General features: G+C 55.6%; 5 protein-coding genes across 5 annotated transcripts; 2 read left to right on the top strand and 3 right to left on the bottom strand.

Moving 5' to 3' along the window:
- Nucleotides 1-535: 535 nt before the first annotated feature.
- INS49_009644 (uncharacterized protein) lies at nt 536-2341 on the bottom strand (the record flags this gene model as incomplete). Its single annotated transcript, XM_043170372.1, has 3 exons — nt 536-947; nt 1688-2052; nt 2111-2341. The coding sequence occupies 3 exons, from the start codon at nt 2339-2341 to the stop codon at nt 536-538; spliced, it is 1008 nt and encodes a 335-aa protein (XP_043024937.1).
- Nucleotides 2342-4000: 1659 nt separating this feature from the next.
- Nucleotides 4001-4963, top strand: INS49_009643 (uncharacterized protein; the record flags this gene model as incomplete). The annotated part of the gene is made up of 1 exon (XM_043170371.1): nt 4001-4963. The coding sequence occupies one exon, from the start codon at nt 4001-4003 to the stop codon at nt 4961-4963; it is 963 nt and encodes a 320-aa protein (XP_043024936.1).
- Nucleotides 4964-5145: 182 nt separating this feature from the next.
- INS49_009642 (uncharacterized protein) lies at nt 5146-7100 on the bottom strand (the record flags this gene model as incomplete). Its single annotated transcript, XM_043170370.1, has 3 exons — nt 5146-6611; nt 6679-7016; nt 7075-7100. The coding sequence occupies 3 exons, from the start codon at nt 7098-7100 to the stop codon at nt 5146-5148; spliced, it is 1830 nt and encodes a 609-aa protein (XP_043024935.1).
- Nucleotides 7101-7884: 784 nt separating this feature from the next.
- INS49_009641 (uncharacterized protein) lies at nt 7885-9367 on the top strand (the record flags this gene model as incomplete). Its single annotated transcript, XM_043170369.1, has 3 exons — nt 7885-7898; nt 8533-8677; nt 8735-9367. 3 exons carry the CDS (start codon nt 7885-7887, stop codon nt 9365-9367), a joined length of 792 nt encoding a protein of 263 aa, XP_043024934.1.
- Nucleotides 9368-9792: 425 nt separating this feature from the next.
- INS49_009640 (uncharacterized protein) lies at nt 9793-11619 on the bottom strand (the record flags this gene model as incomplete). The annotated part of the gene is made up of 3 exons (XM_043170368.1): nt 9793-10306; nt 10388-11028; nt 11095-11619. The coding sequence occupies 3 exons, from the start codon at nt 11617-11619 to the stop codon at nt 9793-9795; spliced, it is 1680 nt and encodes a 559-aa protein (XP_043024933.1).
- Nucleotides 11620-13796: the final 2177 nt, after the last annotated feature.

The following is a 13796-nucleotide window of genomic DNA, read 5'->3' as shown; positions in this document are numbered from 1 at the left end:
CGGAAAGTTAAGTAACACGCATTGGGCGTGCACCACGCCTTTCACCTTCTGTGAACTCCACCATCTATCGTGACCAGTTCAGGCGGGCCGCGGTAATATTAAGGTTACATTTAGGCGATCCCCATGATTCAAGCTATTTTGGTTGCGGTGAAACGAAAACGCCGACGACTCATAGCTGAAATCGTGCCGGAAAAACAAGCACGTTCCTGCAGAGCAATAACGGACCTAACCCACACGTTTATTAGGCGACACATCTCCGGCGCCATTGTACAGGCTTACACCGAGCTGTGCCTCGTGACCAGCAAAACTCGGTGGAATGATCCAAGCCGGTAGAGGTCCATCCGCCTGGCTCTGTAGCGGGCCAATAGAGGACCGCTGGGCCCCGGACTTTTATTGACAGGCCTTCTCCACAGCGAAGGCAACGGCTCCGTGGTCCCCGCAATTAAAGCTGCAGGAGGCTGGCAATGACAGATGCCAAGCCTTCGCGCGTTGTGGGGGTGTTCGCATTGAACGCGCTCGGTACATGCCGAGGTTATCAAGGCACTGATTCCTTGGAAGGACCGTCATCCATGCCAGACAAATCCCGTTCCTCGCCTAGCTCAGTTTCTTCATGTGTGTGGTTGTTCTTCGTGCACAGGAGGCCGTCCCACCGGTCAGGATTAGACTCGTGAAGCACCGAGTTGAAGGCAGTTCGACGGGTCTCCAATGCGCGGGCCGAGATGGATGTCTCCTGCGAGTCGAGAAGATGACTGATGTCTTCGTCGGCAGTCTCATCACGCGACCGTGCTTTCTGAATGGGCTCGATATCCTCAACGAAGCTTCCGAAATTCCTCTTGAGTAGCTGGCTCCGTGTATCTTGAGTGGCCGGATTTTGGCTGCTCTCGGACTCCTCGAGAGTGAGATCTATGACTTGATGTTGCCGACTGGTGCAGTCGTTGTCATGAGGACTATTCCTGTTATCATGGTATTCGTGGGTTACTGAGGCAGTGGTCGCTTGGCTCGATGCTGCCCTCTCATCGCTGCGAGGAACTTGCTCATGATTGCTATCCATGCCAGGGGACAATGCCTTGGCAACTGGAGGTGACATCCCAACGGCTGGGGATGACTGTATGCGAGACTCAGCAGAGATCTGAGTCTCTTGTTGCTCAATATCTTCTATCTGCAGCTCGGAAGCCAATTGAGCCATGTGTTGATCATGATCAAAGACATTACCCGAGCAGTGCTCACCGAATAAACCCTCAATGGTGATTCCTAATGCAAGGGTTAATTTAATTCACCTGAAGACGACCGGTGCGTGCCATTACCCTGTCTAATCCACCGAGTCGTATCAACTGTGCACGGCCAGATATCTTTCGGCTTCAACGCTGAAACCAAGTGGCACAATTCGCCGTAAGAGGAGTGGCGGGAATAGGGAAATCTAATCCTGTTTGTTAGTGTGGTGACGGGCCTGTGTCCTCGATTCTCCTCCGCGGCGGCCACAAGAGACCGGTATACTGTGTGTAGGTCATGCTCGTCCGATTCATTTTCTTCCACAAGACTCAGCACAAGAGGGTGCTTGGCCGAGATAGTACTCGTTAGGAAATTCTGTAGCAGAGATTTGGTGGCTTTGGGCGTGTGTTGGTCCGTCTTCACGCTGGATACATTCAGTTAGCGTTCTGGATGGATATTCAGTGGCGTAGAATCCTACCTTTCGAGCCATTTACGGAGATCTTCAGTAGCCAGAACGACTTGATCCGATTCTTCCAGATCTCCAGCTCCGCCGCCGATACCAACCTCTACCATATCATCCTCGCCCCGGTGAGCAACAATGGGCGTGATCCAGACCACATTTCCAGTCGCCGTCTTTTGCATTATCGGGCAACCGGACCCCTTTTCGCAGCTGTGTATTCGGACATTTGGATTTCGGGTTAAGCAGCCAGGGTGAAACCGATTACCACATGGGAAACCAGCCAGAGCTGGTGCTTCAGGGCTCAGGTGGAGGTAGTTGTTTTCGTCGTCTAGCTTAACTCGAAGGGATTCGTAAACCTTCATTTTGTAGTCATCGACATGTATCTACATATCGATATCAGCACTGGCCCGAGAAAAGACTTGGGTAATGTCATGAGCGTACCTGGGTGTTTAGGGCCTTGGCCAATGCGATCCATACATCCTCGTATCCATAGGTCCAAGCAGAGAAGTAGAAGAGGGTATCACCAGGATACTTGTCTACCTTCTCAAGCAGCTCGCGCAGGCCGTCCGCTTTTGTCTGAAACTGAACGTCTTCAGTGAAGCTCGTGTCCAGGTATATCTTATCCAAAGTCTTCAGCTGTCTCGAATCTCGTCCAAATGTATACTCAACCATGCAAGGATTCCGGACCAGGGCGTCAACATGCCAAGGCTCGCTCCTGATGTCTCCCGTGTACAGTACAGCCTTCCCATCTCCCTCGAAGACTAACAAAATCAGGTACGATCGCTTATATCAGGGGTACAAGTCACTCACGGAACATGACGGCACCGGGGCAGTGGTTCGCATCGAGGAGTGTGACTCGCACGGTGTTGTTTGGGGCAAGTTCAACATCCGTCGGCGTGTTCAGTGGCAGAGCTTTCTGAGGGGTATCAGCCTCTGACGACAAGCTACGGCCGCACGGGGAAGGCTCACCAGGCGGTTCCTTTGATGTCTGTAGGTAATTTCCTCCGCCTCCAATATCCCTTGGGCAAAGTTGATGCGGGAGGCTTTGCGTTGCAGCTTCAACAGCATTGCCCTTGTTGCCGCCGAGCAGTAGACAAGACGGCCCTTGAAGGTGTCGAGCCCAGCTATGTGATCGCTGTGGATGTGACTGATGAAGCATGCCAGCGGAGGGTCGTCCACGACGTTTCGAAAGAAGTCCACTGTTCAAGAGTCAGAGAAGGCGCCTGGGCAAAAGGGTCAAGAGATGCACACCCCTAATCCCAGGGAACTCTCTGATTATGCCGTCGAATGTGGACATGGTGAAAGGAGTTTAGCGTGTTATGAGACGTTCTAGTATGTGGTCTCGATCGCCGCTTCGGAAGGTGACGATGACAAGCCACACATGGACAGCGACGGTGCACAAGTATCAACGGCCGTGACGCATGGACGGGTCGGAGTCGCGGTTTCATGGCAAGATGCAAAGAATAGCAACAGTGGTGTCACGAGTCTGTCGACCCCAGCAACGCAGGAGTGAGCCCATGTGGTTTCCAAAGTTGATGCAGGAGAGTTGATGGAGCTGTTAGGCTGGTGTTCTGTGCTGCGAGCAGTGAAGGTCGGTCTGTCTGCCTGCTCGGGCATGTTCTCCTGACGTAGGGTTTGACCCCGAACCCTTAGGGTTATCAGGTCAGAGAGAATAGGTGAAAAAAGGGGGGGGGGGGGTTGGAGTTGCCCATCGCCAGAATTTCAATTCACACTCAGTATCAAGCGCCATTACTATGAGTATCTTTTTCCCCGGACAAACTGAGTAAATCATTGAATTTGATAAGTCCGAAAAATTACGCAGCTTATGTGTTGCGAAGAAGTAGCCTCTGTAAACGCAGTGTGGCCTACTCCTGTGTCACTCCCTCATCCACTGTAACCTACCGGAAACCAGCACGGTGACTTAAGTTTGAGGGACACAGATGCGGACCGTGGATTTAAGCCGATTCAAGCGAAACCCTTAGTTCCGCTTAAACCGTGTCTTCTAAGTGGCTTGTTAATCAGATGTCATCCTCGACGGAGTTTACAACGGCAACGGAGGTAAGCAGTAGCCGGATGTGGCAATATGACGGGCTTACACATGGACGTAGGACAAACCACGGAGTACTGCGTCGCCCCTATTCCCATTGATGGTTCAAGATGGAAGACTATAAATATGCTACTTAACGCATGCTGCCATGCCACACGGTCGAGTCCTCCGCTCAGCTTTAGCCAACATTCTTCGAACGAAGGGCATCCTTTCAGCACCAATCCCCCAGCTCGAATTTAAACCCATTATCACTCTTCAGACAACCATCTTGAGTCCTCAAAGTAATGTCACAAAAGCGTATCTTCATGACCGGTGCCACCGGCTATCTCGGGCAGGTTCTGACAGAATTTGCCATCGCCGAGGGCTACACCGTCCGCGGGCTGTCGCGCGCCGAAGCCAACGATGCGAAACTCACCATGCTGGGCGCAACCCCCGTGCGCGGCGACCTCGAGACCCTCGACGTCCTCGAGACCGAGTCCAACCAAGCCGACATAGTGATGCACCTCGCCGATGCCCTCCTTAGCCTGGGCTTCGACACGCCCTACGACAAGGTCCTGGCCATCGACGCCGCAGCCGTAGACGCCATGATCACGGGCTTATTAGAGTCTTCAAATCCAGAGACCAAGACCCTCATCACAACATCGGGCACCATGATGGCACGCCCGGACCCGGACGGCGGGGAGACGGCCGAGGACGCGCCGGTCATGACCGAGTCGCCCATCACGCGGTACAAGGCGTGGGACCACGCCAAGGCCGCGGCGGCGAAGGCGGGCGTGAGGGCCCTGTGCGTGCGCCTCGCGCCCTTCGTCTACGGGCGCGGCGGCAGCGGCGTCAGGATGTTCATGGAGGGAGCCGCCGCGGCGGGGGCCGCGACGTACGTGGATGGCGGGTCCACGCGCACGACGACGGTGCACGTTGACGACGCGGCGAGGCTGTACCTGTTGGTCGCCCAGAAGGGCAGGGCTGGTGAGGCGTACAATGCGTCTGCCGAGACTCATGTTACCATGAAGGAGCTCCAGGGGGCTGTTGGGCAGACTCTGGGCGTGCCTGCGTTGGACCTATCCAAGGAGATCGCGTTGACTAAGATGCCGCCTTTCCTTGTCAATTTCTTGGTCATTGAGAACAGAGGCTCGAACAAGAAAGCCGTATCGGAATTAGGCTGGCGCCCTACGGAGCCGGGTATCGTGGAGGATATTCTGAAAGGCTCGTATGTTGATGTTGCGAAGAATCTAGAGAAAAGCGAATGAGCGGATGGGATATGGCTGATTCTTAAACCAACGTGGAGACACCGGGCCATGTTGCAGTTTTAACAGCAGTAAAACATTATCGTTTCAACATTCATAGGATGAACGAGGCTATCGTACATAATCACCCCCCCTGGGCTTAATACCTGCGCCTATTATTTACAGAATTTGCATCGAGATCTCGATCAGCTCTTCGCTCTAGCGGTGGTAGACGTCGTCGTGACCTTCTCAAGGTCACGGTCCGCCGACTCCTCCTCCCCAATCGCCTTGGGCTTCTCGGTGAACTTCTCGAGGTCGTTCATCGATTGCTCCGTGTCGTTGTACCTGCTGTACAGCAGCCAGAAGATGATACCAGCAAGGAAGCACGAGACGCACAGCCCGGTGTACATCCAGAGCAGCTTGGGGTCGACGGCCGTGGGCGAGAGGGCGATCGAGAGGGCCGAGCCGAACGCGTTGGTCAGCAGGAACAGCGACATGATGAACGACTTCATGCTCGCGGGGGCCTTGGTGAAGGCGTACTCGAGGCCGGTGATGCTGGCGAAGATCTCGGAGAGGCCGATGAGCAGGTAGGCGGGGGCCTGGATGGCGACGTGGATGTCGTTGGGCGCGTAGGTGCCGTCCGACTGCAGGGCGGCGGGGCAGGCGGCGACCTGCTCGTAGCAGGGCCCGGAGTTGTAGATCATCTTCTGGACGCCGGCCGCGTATGCCATGGCGCCGCTGGCGAGCATGAAGCCCCAGAAGATGCGCGTGATCGGCAGCATCTTGAAGCCCAGCTTGTTCAGTCCGGGGTAGAGGAAGTAGTCGCAGATAGGGATGAAAATAATAATGGTAATTGGATCCCAATTCTGCATGAGATCGTTGGGGATTCCGTGGAGGCTCATCTGGCCGGCTTGCGAGATGAAGTTGTTGAGCATCTGGCTGTAGACCACCCAGTAGATCGGGTAGAAAACGAAGACCTTGCAGGCGACCAGGGCCCTCTTGACTTCCTCGACAAAGATGCTATCCCAGGTAATCTCGTACTTGCGGCCGGTGCAGAGCTCCTCGTGGTATTCGGGCTTGGCGGCGTCGTAGTTGCCCTTGTGGGTGAAGGCAATCCAGATGATTTTGAATGCCTTGGGGATAACACTCCCCTGGGGAGGCCGCAGCTTGTATTTCGACTTTCCGGCAACCAAAACCGCCATCCCGATGAGGAACATCAAGAACGGAAGGAGGTACGCGGCCCAGAAATCAACGTTAGCCTCGAGTTCGGTAGTAGCGATGCTGGAGAGACTGCCGATGTTGATCATCATGTAGAAAATCATGTAGATCCTCTTGATGGTAGTTGCGGGATCCACGATGACCCTCTCACCGGACTTGAGCGTCTTCACGAACGGCACCGTGTTGTCGTACTGCTCCGCGATCAATGGCGAAACGTTGGACTTGATGCCTCCGGTGCCCAGACCGATGACGATCATCGCCGCGATGAGGCCTCCCAGAGCAGCGCCATTCTCGATGGCGACGGGCAGGGAGGTCAGGAACAGGATCAGGTTTCCGACGATGTAGATAACGGCTGAGTAGAAGATGGTCCAGTATTTTCCTAGGTACTGGTCACTGACCACGGCGCCAAGCACTGGAGTCACGTAGCACCAGAACTGGAAGAAATTCGTCAAGCCTGGTGTGATCTTGTCAGCGACACGACGGCCGAAAGCGCGCGCCTGGGTTATACAAGGGCTGCTCACCTGTAGCTCCGCTTTGGCCCAGGCCAATGGCACCAGGAAGGGCGTCGTTGCGGCTATTCTCGATGTAGTTCTGAAAAGGGCCGGAGAGGCCGTAATACGTAAACCGTTCGCAAAGCTCGATGATGCAGACGAGGAAGGCGGCCCACGGCAGCTTGTCGGCGACCTTGCGCAGGTTCTGCTTCTCCTCGTCGGAGGGCTCGTCTCCGTCCGCCGTCACAAAGCTTGCAGCGTCCCCGCTGGAGAGACCCTGCTCGTGGCCGACTGGCTCGATGCCACCGGCCATGTCCTTGTGGTCCTTCTTGTCATGGAGGCGAGGCTCAACCGCGGTAGCATGAAGCCTGCATTGTCTTCATTAGCAAACCTGGTGGTTATCAACCTCGTGTGGTTGCTACGTACTCCGCTGCGCTCGATTCGTGGTCCATGGTGGGAGCGCTGTACACGACTGTGCGTGGGAACCCAATTTGACAGAGTCCCGGAGAGACTCGACCTGGCGTAAAGCTGCAGGGTGAACTTCAACGCCTGGACGGGATGCGACTTTCCGGTGACAGCGGAAGGGATAAATAGCCAAATGGCAGTGACTCAGAGAGCGCGGGTGTATCTTTAAAGACCGTTAGATGTTGAGAAACCCCGTGTGAAACAACTTAGGTGGGGCCCCTTTTATCAGTGTCGATGTAATACTCGCGCATAAAAGTTACCTCACACGGCCGTACCACGGGGATTTCTCGTCTGGGGCACCCGATGGTCAGGCCATCAGTGTCACGCACGGCTTGCAGGCGCTGGGTGGTTGAGGCGAACAGGGCGAGTCCCTGGGACCCACGTAGCAGGTCGGTCATGAGATGCTGGCATCCGGCCCGGAGTGCAACCCAGCGAGACTCGCCCGCATCCCATCAGTTACCAATCGGGCAGCTGCGAAGCCAGCTTGGAAGTGATCATCTCTGGATCGAACAGATCGCCCACTGATTGGCGACAACTGGCGCACCGTAATTCTCCGCGCCCCTATCTCGCGGAATTGCTGGCGACGAGAAATGAACCGAGGCAGTGGAGAGTCAGTTCGAGGCCGGAACCTTGCCGAGTAGGAGTCAAGGGGAGGGCAAAATTTATCACCGGGAACTGTGCAACGTTGCGTAGTTTATTCCTAGTCCGTATACGAAGTAGGGTGGGTTATGCAGCAGCTGCTGTAGGCGGGAAACACCCATCTCCTGTTTCATGCGTATTCTACCGTACGCTATTAGGCTGAAGGCTTTGTGGCGAGTTTGTGGGGCCTGGCGGCATTGACCGAAGCTTGATGGTGTTGGAGCCACTGGAAAGATCGGATCTTGAGCGCTCTCGCCAAGTTTATCTTGCCTCTTCTCCACATTAGCAAACGTACAACCGTCGAAGCTGAGGATCGTGGCCTACCTTTTGGTGTGCAGTACATAGCCATGTGTGTGTAATCGACTGCCGCACTCCGATCGATGGTAGCACAGCTAGACAGCCACACTTTCGGACCGCACCGAGACCAAGAGATCCGACGCCTTGGCTTCGAGAGCCGCATTCGACATCTTGGCGCGTAAGCAGTCTTGGATGCGCTACCCTGTGGTGGCTCCACACCGCACTGAGCGTCGCCCGGTGCCGCCTGGGCACCCAGCAAGTCCCAGGATCCCGGGTCCCCGGAACTCCAGGGTCTTGGGAAAACTCGCGTGTGGGCTCCAGCGCTCGCGTGCTCGCCCCCTTGCCGATCTCGGCCCCATTTGCCACCGACCCTCATGCACGACACGACATTCAATCACCGACCACTTGCAGTAGCAAATCATGGCCTCTAATAACTCACAAACTCCAGCATGCAGGTTGAAGCCTAACCTGACAGGCGCACAGGAAACACTCCTGGCCCGTCCTGCACGCGCGTGCACTGGATGCGAAGACCACCACGCCGATCCTCGACGACCAACACGCCGTGCGACTCGTCGAGCAGCTCGACTACGACTTCTCGAAATTGCGTGTGCATTCGCTCAAGGCAGCGGTAATTGCTCTACGTGCGAAATTTCTGGATCAATGGGCTTCTGAGTTCCTCCAACAGGCCCAGAATGACGGCGCACCGGTCACGATCCTGCACCTGGCCGCGGGATTGGATACCCGCGCGTTGAGGCTCCAGGGACACTGCAGCAAGGATGGAGCAAATACCCGTTGGATCGACGTTGACCTGCCGGATGTGATTGATGTGAGGCGCGGGCTTCACCTCCCGGAACCGGATAGCGACCGTATGCAGTACGAAATGGTCGGCGCCGATGTGACGGACGAGCTCTGGCTGGCAAAACTCGGGGTCCCACGCGACCGCAGGACGCTCGTCGTGTTCGAGGGTCTGACCATGTATCTGAAATCAGCTCAGGGCCGCATGCTTATCGAGCAGTTGACGAGTTATTTTGTCAAGGCACGAAACCAGATGGTATTTGACTGCTTCAACTGGTTCCCGATGATCGTCCAGAGGCTCGAGCCCATTATCGCCAGGACGGGGTCGACGATATCCTGGGCCATCAACGACCCGAAGGATCTTGAAGGGTGGCATCAAGGGCTGCATTTAACCGGTGAAATCCTGCCCGCAGATAACCCAGAGAACGTCAGGCTGCCCATCGTTGTGAGATGTTTCTGCTGGATAGTATCGTGGATCCCAACATTCCGAACCTCAGCCAGAAATCTCCGATACGAGTGGTGATGTGGACTGCCCCCAGGAAAATCCGTCTATTAGACTATTGGGACCTGCCCGAGGAGTGAAGGTTGCCCTTAGAGACAAACACTCCCTGTTGTGTTAAACATACAAGAAATGTCCCCCACACATAAACACTTTGCGACCTGGTCGCATTTTTGTCAACCCTCCACAAGAACCAATCTCCGCTTGACCTGCGCGGGTGAACCCTAAAAGACCAACGAGGAAAGGTGCCTCTCGTTCTAATATCTGGAAGAGAAAATGCCAAATGTACGCTGTTCATGCCTGGCCTCTCGGCCGCCCTGCTGAAGATTATAAGCCGCTTCAGACGCGGCGTCTGTCTTATCCATAACCGAGGAAGGAAACATGACAGCGCTCAGTGCTATGCTGAATGCCAATGTTCTCCCATACAAGCGTCCCGAAAGACCAAAACCTCACCATGCCATTAGGCCACTCCTCTTCTTCCCGAGCGGGTACAGCAGCAACGCGGCCAGCGACAGCCCCATGGCAATGCTGATGCCGATCTGGATGACCTGCAGCAGGATGGGCATCGCGTCGAGCTGGAGCTCGCCCAGCGGGAAGGCCTGGTTGTTGGCCGTGGTGTTGCGGACGATGGCGTCGGCCGTCTGCAGGCCCGCGGCCACGATGCCCGTGTTGGCCAGCCCGGACGGCACCTGCACGGTCATGGCGGGCACCATGCCCGCGGCCGCGAGGGCGAACCCCTGGGACGCGCCCAGGCCGATGCGGCTGCTGCGCCGGTTGCTGCTGCCCGTGCCGAGCCCCCGGTCGTAGATGAGGTGCTCCACCTGCCAGCCGAACTTGGAGTACAGGTTCCCCAGGAGGCCGATCATGAAGCCGCCCAGGGTGTGGGAGATGGTGAAGGAGCCGTGGAAGAGGTCGACTGAGAGGAAGTTGATTAGGTAGCCCATGAAGGATATGAAGACCATACTGCATTCATGTAAGTCAATGATTCGGTCACAAGGGGGCCAACGGTAGTGAGAGTGATGGAGGTATTGGGGGATATCTTACGCTGGGATCTGCCGCCATTTGGCTCCGCTGATGATGGCGACCTGGACCGAAAAGAAGGGCACAAAGAACAGATTCCACCGCCGGTCGATCAGGTTCTCGCAGCGTGGGTTGCTGACTGCATCATAGTCCATGTAACCATACAGCGTCGATCCGATGGCGATTCCATAAGCGAGAAGAAGCGAGTAAATCAGGGCGTACATCATCCTCGAGCCACCAGTGACGATGTTCTTGGTCATGATCTCCAGAGCAGCGTTGGTCATCCAGTAACCAGGCATGAGCAGGTTGATGGAGCACTGCGTGAGCGCCGAGTAGCAGAAGATGCGGGACCCGTCGGCGCCCCGGATCGAGCCCAGCATGCGGCCGAGGAAGGACATGAGGATGGCGGCCGTGACCTCGAAGATGAGCGCGTACAGCGGGTGCGAGGGCGCGAACTTGAGCTGCATGACGCCCAGCAGGCTGCCCGTGATGAAGGCGACGGGCAGGTCGATGAAGCGGGCCCGGTACGCAAAGGGCGCGATGCCCACGGCCGCGAAGCCGAAGATCATGAACATGAACCACACGTTGTGCCCGTCGTTGCGCTGCTCGATGTGGTCCAGCCGGCGGATCCCCTCGGCGACCGAGATGCGCCCGTGCAGCACGTGCTTTTACACCTCGTGCGCGTCCAGCATCTTGCCCACGTGGGTGCCCGCGCCCTGGACCAGCTTCACCTCGGTCGGCTGGTAGATTCCCTTGCCGTCGACGTCGTCTGGGCTGTCGAAGGCGAGGATGATGTTGTCTGGGACGTAGAGCATGTATATCTCCATGTCCAGGGCGCGCGCTGCCATCTGGATGTATGGCACGATCCTGTGCGTGGGCGAGCCGTAGACTAGTGTGGCCTTGCACAGCTTGGTGATGTACCGGCGCCTGGTGGGTATGTCGCACTGCTCCTCGGACATGGTGATGTAAACTTCGTCCTTTACTCCGATTCCCACCGGTGGCGGAGGACTCCTCGTTGGCGGCATGGGATGAGCGTCTGCCGAGTGTGTAGAGAACCGATATGTCGGGTAGTTCGTCCTTCCACTGGCGCCGCGGCGGTCGTAGCGGTCGTCGCCAAATACCGAATTACGCGGGCTCTCATACCAGCCGCTCTCCATTGGCGGTGCACCGCGGATGGTCGGGCTGTCGTTGAACGAGGCCTGCCTGGTGACCGCCGGAGGCAGATGGGCCAGCTCAGCCTCGGGGTCGACTACCATTCCCGCTCTCTTGTCTCCGTCTCTTGTCATGTCTTTGACAAGGAATTCTCTTACTCTGTGCACAAAGGCCTTGAGTCTGCTGGTTGCGGAGGGCATATGAGAATGTACCGTCGAGGTATGTGATAAAATTGAGAAGGCACGCTGGTTAAGGTCTTGGGCATCTGTTATGGGCTTGAGCACGGAGTCTGGGGGGCGACAAGTTTTCCTGAAACTCGTAGAGTGCTATCCTCAGTTCCCAAAGTAGAGCAGACGGAGATCGACGGGTAATTGCAATGTTGGAGCCAAGGCCCAGATGTAGAGAGATGGCAAGTCGCACAGGTCTTGGCAGGGGTTTACATTGACAAGCTGGCTCAGTAGACTTCATCTCGATCTTCCCAATACTATTGGGAGTTGCCGCCGGCGTGGCAAGACGATGTGACCGAGCTCAAAGCACTTGGCAGCCTCGCCTCTCAGATACCAAGACTCGAAATGTGTTGCGTGTGATAATGCCGCGGGACGTGTACAGCCGCCACTCGGGTTTTGAGGCACTCTGTCATGATCTTGATGAGGAAGGGGCAGTTCCTAGCGGTTCTCTCCACTTGCTTCTACACAAAGACGCATGTCTTCCTCAACAAAGTCAGCCTCACGACACGAATGGTCGGATCTTGCCGTCCTTGTTGTTGACTGTGACAAGATGGCTGCTTCAGAATTGTAGAGCGGGAGTTCCTCTGGTAGAGACGATCTTTGACTAGAGGAGATGGAAGACATACTTGGTCCGCCGTCACATATTTGTTGGCTTCCAGGTGTCATCGCCGAGTCTGGACTACTGACCATGATGCAAAATCCACCTGGACTTGTGATAGTCGACTTGTGTGTCTAGTGTAGTGAGGCCAGGGATGCTCGTGTATACGAGTCAACGATCAGTATTATCGCATGTGCTCAATGTCTCGCACAAGCCCATGCGAATCGAGTCTTTACGACCTTGGTCTAGCGCTTCGAGATGTGATGGAAGTTCTCGAAAGGTAACATATTCACACTAGTAAGTCAACAATTAAGCAGCAACATGATGCCAAATCTCCGCGATGCGGCCGCCCGAGTTTCCCGTCACTCAAGAGATCGGAGGACGTGTTTGAGACTGAGATGGGACGATGAAAACCGGTGGCCATATCTATATTTTTGGAGGCACCCGGGCGCAGTACTAGGGGAAGCTAAAGTTTTCTTTGCCATGAATCCAACTGACTCACTCACTCTGTTGCCAGCCGATGTGAATTCCCACTGAAGCTGTCAGATCTTGCGGAGAACATGGGATCGTGTCGACACAGCTTTTGGCCATTCAAATCCCTGTTAGTGTGGAAGGCCACGAATCAGAGCAAGCTTCAAACCTTGATACTAAAAATAAAGATACCACGACAGTATATCACGGTAAAGTGGACCATCTCAGACGCTCTCCCGTGGACCTTTGCGGAACGGGACTCTGGAGGCCAAAGCACCGATAGCAACCCCAGCTCACTGTGCCTTGCAATGTACGATCAAGATTGTGTGCTACATTGCCACCTAGATATTCTGTGCAGATCACCAGGCTCAGGAATCATCGTTGTCCAACTTTTCTTGCGATGAAGAATTTCTGTCCATAGTATTTCAAGCAGTGTTGCAGTGACGACGAGCGACGTATCGATGTCACGTACGCCATAGGTCCCCGAGCATTGCCGGAGATTAATATCGCCAAACCTTCCCCTACGGCCGCAGCCCCCCATGGCCCTTGCCGTTGCAACCCGCCTGGCCCTGTTGTGAAACACTCCCAAGCAACCAGGCACTCTGTCCCCTGCAAGATAGTAACGCGTGCGGCGAAGCGGCTTGATTTCCCTCGCATCCGCGAGACGTGAATTGCTACCAGTTGGCCGGAGACAACAGGTTGCTGCCCGTCGCCAAGTCTGCTAGGCCAGACTATGTCGTTGTTTCCAAGCCCTACGGGCCTACCGTGCCTATTGGCAGCCTCTCCCGAACACGCCGACTCAATTGAGTCATGGTGTGATCTTACCGGTTAACTCGAGCCGCCTTCTTCTCTTCTCTTGAGGTCGCCCAGAGCCTTGCCGGTACTCACATGCCTCAACCTACGCCCAGGAAACGCATGAAGTTCTCGGCCGAGTGCCTCTAGGCTCGCCTGCGGTAAGGTGTCCAGCTTCATGCTTCATATCAAA

Source organism: Diaporthe citri (genome assembly GCF_014595645.1).
Source record: "Diaporthe citri strain NFHF-8-4 chromosome Unknown scaffold_4, whole genome shotgun sequence".
NCBI classification, from domain to species: Eukaryota; Fungi; Ascomycota; class Sordariomycetes; order Diaporthales; family Diaporthaceae; genus Diaporthe; species Diaporthe citri.
This window is presented reverse-complemented; position numbering and strand designations above follow the sequence as displayed.